Source organism: Mya arenaria, chromosome 8 (assembly GCF_026914265.1).
Source record: "Mya arenaria isolate MELC-2E11 chromosome 8, ASM2691426v1".
In the NCBI taxonomy this organism is placed as follows: Eukaryota; Metazoa; Mollusca; class Bivalvia; order Myida; family Myidae; genus Mya; species Mya arenaria.
This window is the reverse complement of record NC_069129.1, coordinates 39511759-39523390: the sequence shown is the minus strand read 5'-3', so window position 1 is coordinate 39523390 and position 11632 is coordinate 39511759. Positions and strand designations below refer to the sequence as shown.

The window sequence follows — 11632 nt, the reverse complement described above, 5'->3', positions numbered from 1 at the left end:
ATGTACGTACATGAACGAGTTCGTGTTCCAATAAACCTTAATAATGCAAATACAAATGTCATTTATATTTAAGTTACCATTTGTAATAACATGTGATTCTTGCTTGAGAAAGAAGGTTCATCAAAAAGATATATTTTTTAATATGTATTTCAGTACTGTTTGGTCATGGTCCTATGCAATATTAATAATCCACACGATTAAATCAATCGCTAAGAGGAACCTTCTTTACAGCTGCACTCTCACAGATTGACCGTTTTGACATTTTTTATAATTTGTTTTTGCCTTGGAATGAGCCAAATTTAAGTAAATGTCTTGAAACCAATGATATTAGAAGGCTGACTAAAGACTAGATATCATTTTTTTCATATTTATGGTCGAAAGTTGATGTTTTATGGCTAAACGCGCTACTAACGCTTTAAGAGAATTGTAATTTCCGTACGTTTTTCTAACAATTGAGATATATTCTAGTACGGATGATCTTATATGACTGAATAAAATGTATTGATGCCAAAATTAGATGAAAAAAAAAAGTTAAAAAAAGTCGAAACAGTCAATCTGTGAGAGTGCAGCTTTAAATGCTTCAGATCATAATCATTAAGGTATCCGGTGTACACATATTGTTATCGTTTGAGTCATTTGTCGCAATGTTAAATGTGTAAGCCGGGTGACCATATAGAATTTTGGTAGCAGTTGAAAGGGTATTGCTTGATTAATATCTTTATGTAAAATATATGACCGAAAAAATCATCTTAGATAAAATTGTTGAAGTTTTTATTTTTATTAGTTGTAAGTTGAATAACCAACTTCGCAATCTTTTAGCGCCAAAATGGACTAGTGTTTGTATTTTTGTGGTTCATGTTTTTTTCTTTTACATGTCAACCCATTTAAAGTTATACAAAATTACAAGTGGTCACCAGGCATCCAGAACTCACATAATTGTACTACAAGAATACCTGAATCTTTCCTTTGTTACTGCGACCAGTGGGAGATGAGCTTGGTGAGCGCTGCAAGGACTTTCCGGACATGTGCACGGTTAGAGACCCGCACACGCACTGTGATGATGGCATTTGCGAGTGCATGTCGCAGTACACAGAGATTGAGGGAATTTGTTGTAAGTAGTCATAAAGGTCTGGAATCACTGAATAATGTATCTATCATTCTGGAATCACTGAATAATGTTCCTATCATTCTGGAATCACTGTTCCTATCATTCTGGAATCACTGAATAATGTTCCTATCATTCTGGAATCACTGAATAATGTTTCTATCATTCTGGAATCACTGAATAATGTTCCTATCATTCTGGAATCACTGAATAATGTTTCTATCATTCTGGAATCACTGAATAATGTTCCTATCATTCTGGAATCACTGAATAATGTTTCTATCATTCTGGAATCACTGAATAATGTTCCTATCATTCTGAAATCACTGAATAATGTTCCTATCATTCTGAAATCACTGAATAATGTTCCTATCATTCTGAAATCACTGAATAATGTTTCTATCATTCTGGAATCACTCAATAATGTTCCTATCATTCTGGAATCACTCAATAATGTTTCTATCATTCTGGAATCACTCAATAATGTTCCTATCATTCTGGAATCACTGAATAATGTTCCTATCATTCTAGAATCACTGAATAATGTTCCTATCATTCAACAGTGAATTGATCGATTTGCACGCAAATTTACACTAAGTACTAGTGTTTCACGACAGTGAACAACATGCATATATTGAGGAGAAAGTTATAATTGTGTACGGAACATAAAGTTAGACCAAACGTTACGTTTGTTATAAGAAAAAAAGTAATGGTTGAACGTTACCATTATGTATTAAGAGAGGTTTTTATTAAAATCACAATCAACTCGGCTTTAAAACCTTTAAAATTGGAAAGTAACCAATGATTTTTAACGGTACGACCCAAACAATAAATAAAGCGTCTCACTGTTTTGCACTAAGATGTCCGCGTCTTAACCAGTTTCGGTTTTGGGGTAGATAATACAAAACACAATCTCAATAAAAGATTCGCGGGTACCCATCGTTTACAGTCACACTACATATTCCGTTTACAATACACGGGTGCCGTAGGGTAATTGGCGGGCAAAGTTTGGTTCAATGGAGTTGACAAAAAGAGTGGTTAAGACTCGAAAATGGCGCACTTTTCTTCGCGGTATGCAGTTGTGAGTGTTTTACCGATTGAGCTTTCGAGAATAAAGACATCTTTAATTTCTAAAGCTAAATCTTCGCATCGATCAACGTGATTTTCTCCCGTATGTTCTGTGTACCCCGTGTGTGTTGTGCTATCACGCGGTGCCTTGAAATACGGCCATCTTAAATTGTTACGCTACTGGGCTTGTTCGTGTAGTTTTATTTTGATTTAGCTACTACTATATGTTACAATGTTAGTGACATTCATTAAAAGTCAAATCGGCCGATGAAATTTGTAAACGAATAAAATAAGATATAAGTAAATTTATCACGCCTCCAGTAGGCCCACATTGTTAAAACCGCATCTGTCAGATTACGGCGTTTTTGTATGCATCACTTCGTTACAAAAAGCACATTCAGCGAGGCAGCCACGTCTACATTATTTGAGCGGAAAGCAATTGATGCAACGTATCCATCCACAATGTTTCAGGTGACGACTGCGATGATTCGAAGCACCAAGTCTGCTGCACAAAGAGTAAGATCAACGGCAATACTTGCCGAGGCCGCACCTTGGGCGAATGTTTCTGCTACCATGGTGTAGCCCGAGCTAGCAATCCCCTGATTTGCTGTGAGTACTATTTCGTTTTAAATTGGTGTGATGTAAAAACTTGCCTAACGCTTTGATCTAGGCATCGGATTTAATGAAGGCGGCGGATCTTTTAGTCTCCTCTGTAAACCAGTAAATGCAAGAGATAAACGTGCATTTTTTCAAGTCTCCGTACAGTTTTTTAGTATCATTTCAAACTCTAAAATGCGTGGCGACTGAGAGCTGCTGAGGCTTATTATTCACTTATTACACTATAAACCAGGCGAGAACTGCGAGCTTCCGTCTACATGCTGTGACTCCAACAAATTGGGTGCTGGTTTTGAAGGCTGCAACAATGACAATGACTTGGGCAAATGCGTCTGTGAGCATGGCATCGCAGACTCAACAGAAGACCCTATGCTCTGCTGTAAGTTGCTTCACACTGTCTGAAAATTCATTCATCGACACTAGTTTTACACTGATTGGGAAAACTATGACACACCACTAGTAATCGACACTAGTTTTACACTGATTGGGAAAACTATGACACACCACTAGTAATCGACACTAGTTTTACACTGATTGGGAAAACTATGACACAACACTAGTAATCGACACTAGTTTTACACTGATTGGGAAAACTATGACACAACACTAGTATCATGAAATTAAGAATTCCAATTAAAATTGAGTAAGTGAGTGTCTCAAATAAAGTTGAAATAAATTGATTTATCTTGCAGAATAAAAAAAAATATATTCTTCTCAACTGATCAATAAATTGCTAGTGACTTAGAAAAGATTGATTGGAAATAGCTTTGTACGATGCATGGGCTTATCAGATGACCCCAAAGGGTGTATGCACAGACTTGGCTTAAACTCACAATTTTTAAGCCTTACTATCAGAATCATTAAAAGGTCAGTACACGAACTGTGGACATGTTGTTAAGAATACACAAGTGCCATAGCATAATTCATTTAAAAGTATGTTGTTGTTGTTGTTGTTTTAATTGTATATGTTAAGTTAATTGAATTCGATTTTTTAATTGAGATGAAAATAAACGTACCACCAAGCATATATATACGATAGAAACATAAAAAATGAAAACGAACGAACACGGAGTGCTTACGTTAAATAAGTGAAAACTTACGACCACCATGTACGAACGACAAAAAGGTAAAATGAACAATTAAAAAACGTACGACCTCCAAATGCGTAAGATAAAAACGTAAAGTGTAAAAATGATTGACCACATAGTACGTTCGATTAAAACGTAAAACATACGAAAACGTTCAATTACCAAGGACGTAACTTCGTAAGATAAAAACGTATTAAACGTCAAAACGTACGACTACGCAGTATGTACGATATAAAAACGTAAAAACAACATGATAACGAACGACCACCAAGTATGTAAAATGAAGCTGGAAAACTTACAACCACCAAGTACGATTTATAAAAACGTAGAAAACACAAAACGCACGACCACAAAGAACGTATGATAAAAACGTAAAATCGTTAAATAGTACGACCACTAAGTACGTACGATAACAACGTATAAAACGTTAGAATGTTCGACCACCAAAGACGTACGCTAGATTTTTAAGCGCTCAAACGTACGACAAAACGTTTATTTCTCAAAGGAAGGGACGGGATCTTACACTTTCTTAAAATTGAACTTTATTGCATATTTGTTATATATGAGCACATAAGTTCATATTTACAAATGCTCTAAACCTAGCTTCTCTTAGACCTAGCTTCAAAAATTTCAGGTGACGATTGCGGTTCGGACAAGAAGTGTTGTACGAGAAACATGGACTGCAAAGGCGCAACTCTTGGTGAATGCTTTTGTGAACACGGCGTGCAACCAAACTCTGGGGGAATGTGTTGTAAGTTATAATTATGACGCTTATGCACTGATAGTTGTTATGCCAAATCTGGACGCGGCGAGAATAAAGTTGACTTAAGGTGCCGTGTGGTTCACGACAGGCGGGATTTTGACAGGCTCGCTGACACGGTCAACCGGTGGACTTGGTCAGTTGGTTTTGATAAAAGGATTTCCGATGCATCCCCGACCTCTGCTTCAGGTGTTGAATTTAGACAAAGACATTTGCAATTTCTCTGAATCTACTGTGTATTCCCCCTCAAGCCCCCCCCCCCCACACACACACACGCCCCCTTACTCGGACAACGCATTGATACTAACTTCATAGAAAAGTACAGTCATCCTAGGTGATTTAAGCAGAAAAGGAGATTTTTAGAATCACACCAATACACTGTCAAATTTTCTTCAGCCGAACATATTAATATTCCCGCGTTTTATTATATCTTGAGTGGACTGTCATGACAACTGTCTTTAACATAATAGTTATTAACGCTACTGATTATATAACTTACTGTATTTTCATTATAATGTGCCGTAGTGCAGAATAGCAGATTTTATTTAGTATATCTGATATTGCATATTGCCTATTTGGGCTTAGTTGATCATTGAAAGTTAGTTTATCTGTTTGGACGCTTCTGAATTCAATATTGGTGTGTTTTATTCAATTTTAATAAGATACTGATAAATGGTTCACTTCTTGTACTGTTTATCTGATAACATTCATAAACTGTGTGCAATCGTTCCACATAAGATCATTTCACTTTTAGCCATCAATTGAAAACCGTTAATTCTTTACTTATTGGATAGGTGTAATTTGGCCGATTCTTCATTCATTTCGGTCTCGTATATGAATTCTTGGGGTAAGATTATTATCGGTCCCAGATGTCTTAAATTATATCGAATTGTGTCAAAGGACGCGTAGATAAAAACCTTTTGTTAATATACCAAAAAAGTAATTGTAGGGCAATAAATGTGCTCAAAAACAATGAGTTGTACTCGATTCCAATTTTTGCTGTAGATTTATTCTTTGGAATCTTAACCAAACTCTTAAATCAATATATTCAAAGAGAGAATAACGAACAAAAAAACGGATGAAAACATAAGTTTACGATTTTCAGTAACTGTTGATGTCATGTCGTAAATAAGTTTAGATTGAGATTTGACATAAGTATTTTAGTGATATTGGGGCCTGAAGGTCAAAGATTTGAAGTTGTAGAAGCTTTTAAATACTCTGGTGTTATATTTTCAAAGATTAGCATAGCATGGTATTCAAAGAAATGACAGAAAATGTACTTTATGTAACTTAAATGACATTGGCGATGAATTTCATTACATTCTAAAATGTACCCACTTTGCAAATGAAAGAAGCTAATAGCTACCAGCTATCATAGAAATGCTGTCAATATCATATCCTTCCAAACGATAATGTGTGAGAATGACTGTTAAAAGCTAATACTCACAAGAAATGTCATATCATTTGTATTTAAAACATTGGGAAACCCACCTGGCAATTTAACCTAGTATTTAAAAGAGGAATAGTTCGGCTATAATTACTTATGGTTTAGTTTATCTTATGTATTTTCATATTCAGAGATATTATGCTTTAACATCTGACCCGCAAAACCCTGGTTCATTAATTGTTGTTTTTTATATTATAATGATATCATATTATAATATAATGTCTACCTCTATTCATATGTATAATGCATTGAGCGTACTAAAAGAAAGAAAGAAAGAAAGAAAGAAAGAAAGAAAGAAAGAAAGAAAGAAAGAAAGAAAGAAAGAAAGAAAGAAAGAAAGAAAGAAAGAGGAATTTCTGTGTGAACGTTCAGCTTTCGTTCCATTTTCATCCAGTTTTATGTTTCACAGGCTCATATTGCCCCGGCCCACAGACGTGCAGCGAAGACGGATCATGCAAAGTCCCAAGTGAGATTATTGTTATCATTAATTTTGAATGTATTCACTGTATAGTCTGTGAAACAATTTCTTCCAACACTACGTTATTCATTATCAATGGTACGATGTTCTGAAAGAGTGTAGTATTGTGTTGTCGCATGAAGGAGGAACTCCTAGAGAAAACCCACATGTCGGGCCTCGTGTCCAAACATCACACTCACTAGTATCAAGGCCGCGAAACGAACCCGAAGCACATACCGAACCCGGAGCAGAATTTTGCGTTATAATGTGTTAAATGTGTTAATAAAATCATTGAGCCTGTAAGTCTGTCTTAACTCCACCAATGGCCGAACTTACGGTGAGAGAATCCCAGCTTTTCTCATAGGTACTGTCGAAGCTTCATGCGTTGTCGATGGTTAATACTGGTTATTTCCAATGACTTTTTAATGCCCAATGTGTCTTATTTACATGTTTATCATGCGCAGGTAAAAACATTGTATGAATGTTCATCGCTATAAAACTCATCTAAACATATGTTATTTTTTCTTCACTAAACTTACCTTTACATCACCGATTTCATTAAGGACCATGGGGAGTACCCTGCGACGCTGATAACCCTTGCGTGGGCCTTTACGGTGTGGTTTGTAAACCGTACGACTGTTGCGGAAAGACAGTCAGCGACGACAGCGGCAGCTTGTACAGCGGACATCATGGAGCTAGCTCCCATACGAAATCTAATGACGATCATAGCATAAGCGACAGCACAATAATTACGCTACCGTCATGTGAGGAAACATTTTGTCTTTGTGACACCGCAAAGAAAAGGGCATACACTAGAAACTCGAACGCCCCTTGTAAAAAAAGTAATCTTTCCTACCTTAACCTGAGGAAACATTGCAGAGACGCGTTCGATGATGACTCGTCTGGCGATGATTCAGAGAAAACAAAAACGAAAACCAAAGACACGAAAGAGAGCAAGGACACGAAGGGGGACAAGGACACGAAGGGGGACAAGGACACGAAGGACAGTAAGGGCACAAAGGAGAGCAAGGCCACTAAGGCTAGCAAGGCCACGAAGGATAGCAAGGCCACGAAGGATAGCAAGGCCACGAAGGATAGCAAGGCCACGAAGGAAAGCAAGGCCACGAAGGCTAGCAAGGCCACGAAGGCTAGCAAGGCCTCTAAGGCTAGCAAGGCCACTAAGGATAGCAAGGCCACTAAGGACACGAAGGGGAGCAAGGACACGAAGGAGAGCAAGGTAACGAAGGAGAGCAAGGACACGAAGGGGGACAAGGGCACGAAAGAGAGCAAGGACAAGAATGATAGCAAGGACAAGAATGATAGCAAGGCCACGAAGAAAAGCAAGGCCACGAAGCAGAGCAAGGCACCGAGCCATGAGTCATAGACGCAATGTAGACACATATACAAGTATACAACGTTCCTGTGTTTTCCCAACAGTGAATGATATTTTTACAAACAAAACGTTTGTTGTGCCTTTGGTTTCACTTTGTACTGCACTGTTTCAAGCATAATGATGTTTTCAAATAAGGTATGGGGATATACTTATGTCAATGTGGATATACTTGAATACTTTAATGTTGTGAGATTTTTTTAATTTATCTTATATGGTTACGGGTGTGGTTTTTTTCGTTAGAATGTATGGAATGATTACTATGTATATTGTACAAACATGTGATTTTCCTGATGAAACATACTCATAACCCGAGGTAACTTATTGGCCATGCACCAAAACGTCATAATTATTATAAGTTTTGTTCTTAGAGGCTTGGAAGCTCTACCATTGAACACTACTTAGCGAATAGCTCAGACTTATACTTTTAAATGGCAAATAGAAAAAATGTATCTTTCTATGAATAAATCATAAAAACAATAGCGTATATACATTATATATCTATTTTTAAATACCAAATACGTAAACGGGTTGCAACGTCAATATATAAAACGGAATACAAGATGTGCAAATCAGAAATACTCAATTATTGTCGTATCATAACATAACACGAATTAAAATTTTATTTATATATCGACAAAGGGCATGTGTGTGAAGCAAAACAAAGTACTTGACATTCAAAACATGAACGTCTAGATAGCACATCATTGATCATTGGACATTCAAAATATGAACGTCTTGATAGCACATTATTGATCATTGGACATTCAAAATATGAACGTCTTGATAGCACATCATTGCTCAATGGACATTCAAAACATGAACGTCTTGATAGCACATTATTGATCAATGGACATTCAAAATATGAACGTCTTGATAGCACATCATTGCTCAATAGACATTCAAAACATGAACGTCTAGATAGCACATCATTGATCATTGGACATTCAAAACATGAACGTCTAGATAGCACATCATTGGTCAATGGACATTGAAAACATGAACGTCTTGATAGCACATCATTGCTCAATGGACATTCAAAACATGAATGTCGTGCTGGCAACACATTGGATATTGGACATTCAAAACATGAATGTAGTGCTGGCAAATCATTGATCATTGGAAATTAGTCATTCAAAACATTAATGAACATTGCATATTCAAAACATGAATGTCATGCTGGCACGACATTGGACATTCAAAACATAAATGCCGTGCTGGCATGACATTATATAAATATCACGTGGCAGCATGTGTGACTGGTATTGTCAACCCGAGAGCAGAACGTCACCCGAGGCGTTAGACGTGGGTGACATTCTATTTCGAAGGTTGACACTATCAATGTCACACATGCTGCCATGTGATATTTATTTCATTATGCCGAGAAATATACATAAAAAAGGTTTAGAATGTTTTTAAATTCATTTAATTAAACATGTGTAACAAGATAAACACAATATAACATATATGTTTACTTGCTGTCAGTTCCTGTCGTCTGATGTTTTTGTGTACACATTAAAGAGTGATGTCACTGCTGTATGTGTAAGGGAGGCAATCACGTCATGATTTAGCTAAAATATTGAAGCAGTTATTTGCCCTTATATGACATTCACAATATCACTGCGGTCACATAACCTGACAGTGAATTTTCGCTTGGTCACGTGTCAAATAGGTTGAAAATGTTTCTGAAAGTCAAAATATCTCTTTTTCGGGTAATCGGATTTTACCATCGTAGACAAAAGTGAGGTATAATGTGCCTTGAAAGTTAGATACATATGCAATTTTCTCTACGTTATTTTATTTCACATTCGATTTCAGTTGAAAGAAGAGCAGTCACAGACTGTCATATTCTCCTGCCGAATCAAGAACAGTTTCAACTTCGTCGTACGACAACGGATTACAATTAAGCAATGGAAAAAAATACTGCACCCTAGGTTATGTTTCTTGTGCACTGGACTTTTTTTCATATTTTTGTATACAGTTTTGAAGTAAATACCTGAAAGACTTTTCAAGTTATGCCCGGACAAAAATAAGTATGAACAAAATAACTAATGGCAATACCTAAAAAATGCTGTACCAAGAGTTATAGTTCTTGTGCAATGCACCTTTCCTCAATGAGATCTATCTGCAGGCGCGTAGCTGACTGTACGTAAATACACAGTTGCGTAATGAAATTTTGACAAGTCGAAGTTTTTGTCATACCAAAAACCCCAAATTTGAAATACTCCCTCCCACTCCGACCCCAAGGCATCGATCTGTGTTATCCAAAATTGACAATAGCTACGCGCCTAAGCTGCATATGAAGTATGAAGTCAATACCTCAAACGTCTACCTGATGTACGGGTACGTCTACCTGATGTACGGGTAAGTCTACCCGATGTATGGGTAAGTCTACCTGATGTACGGGTAGGTCTAACTGATGTACGGGTACGTCTACCTGTTGTACGGGTAAGTCTACCTGATGCACAGGTAAGTCTACCTGATGTACGGAAAAGTCTAACTGATGTACGGGTACATCTATCTGTTGTACGGGTAAGTCTACCCGATGTATGGGTAAGTCTACCTGATGTACGGGTAGGTCTAACTGATGTACGGGTAGGTCTAACTGATGTACGGGTAGGTCTAACTGATGTACGGGTAAGTCTACCTGTTGTACGGGTAGGTCTAACTGATGTACGGGTAAGTCTGCCTGATGTACGGGTAAGACTACCTGATGCACAGGTAAGTCTACCTGATGCACGGAAAAGTCTAACTGATGTACGGGTACGTCTATCTGTTGTACGGGTAAGTCTACCCGATGTATGGGTAAGTCTACCTGATGTACGGGTAGGTCTAACTGATGTACGGGTACGTCTACCTGTTGTACGGGTAGGTCTACCCGATGTATGGGTAAGTCTACCCGATGTACGGGTAAGTCTACCTGATGTACGGGTAAGTCTACCCGATGTATGGGTAAGTCTACCTGATGTACGGGTAGGTCTAACTGATGTACGGGTACGTCTACCTGATGTACGGGTAAGACTACCTGATGCACAGGTAAGTCTACCTGATGTACGGAAAAGTCTAACTGATGTACGGGTACGTCTATCTGTTGTACGGGTAAGTCTACCTGTTGTGCGGGTACGTCTGCCTGATGTACGGGTTAAGCTACCTAGTATACGGGTACGTCGACCTGTTGTTGGGGTACGTCTACTTGCTGTACGGGTACGTCAACCTGTTGTACGGGAACGTCCACATGTTGTACGGGTACGTCTACCTGTTGTACGGGTACGTCTGCCTGATGTAATGGTTAAACTTCCTACTGTACGGGTACTTCGATCTGTTGATTCGGTTCGTCTACTTGTTGTACGGGTACATCTACCTGTTGTACGGATACGTCTCTTCCTGTTGTACGGATACGTGGCTACCTGTGGTTTGGGTACGCCTGTCTGTTGTACGGGTACGTCCACCTGTTGTACAGGTACATGTCTACCTGTTTTACGGGAACGTCTGTCTGTAGTACGGAATTGTCTACCTGTTGTATGGGTAAGTCGACCAGTTGTTCGGGTACATCTACCTGATGTACGGGTACGTTTAGCTGTTGTACGGGAACGTCTGCCTGCTGTATGGATACGTGTCCCTGTTGTACGGGTACGTCGACCTGATGTACGGGTACATCTACCTGTTTTACGGGTATGTTTGCCAGTTGTACGGGTAGGTCGA

At 38.1% G+C, this 11632-nt stretch overlaps 1 protein-coding gene across 2 annotated transcripts in view; it reads left to right on the top strand.

Moving 5' to 3' along the window:
- LOC128243682 (tenascin-X-like) overlaps window positions 1-8410 on the top strand; it is an 18339-nt gene extending 9929 nt beyond the window's left edge. For both annotated transcript variants that reach the window (XM_052961583.1, XM_052961582.1), the window contains exons 8-13: window positions 983-1111; window positions 2645-2782; window positions 3024-3167; window positions 4511-4627; window positions 6493-6549; window positions 7104-8410. In XM_052961583.1, coding sequence (XP_052817543.1) covers window positions 983-1111; window positions 2645-2782; window positions 3024-3167; window positions 4511-4627; window positions 6493-6549; window positions 7104-7924 — 1406 coding nt within the window. In that variant the 3' untranslated portion in view covers window positions 7925-8410. The remainder of the gene's footprint in view (window positions 1-982; window positions 1112-2644; window positions 2783-3023; window positions 3168-4510; window positions 4628-6492; window positions 6550-7103) is intronic.
- The last annotated feature ends 3222 nt before the right edge of the window (window positions 8411-11632 follow it).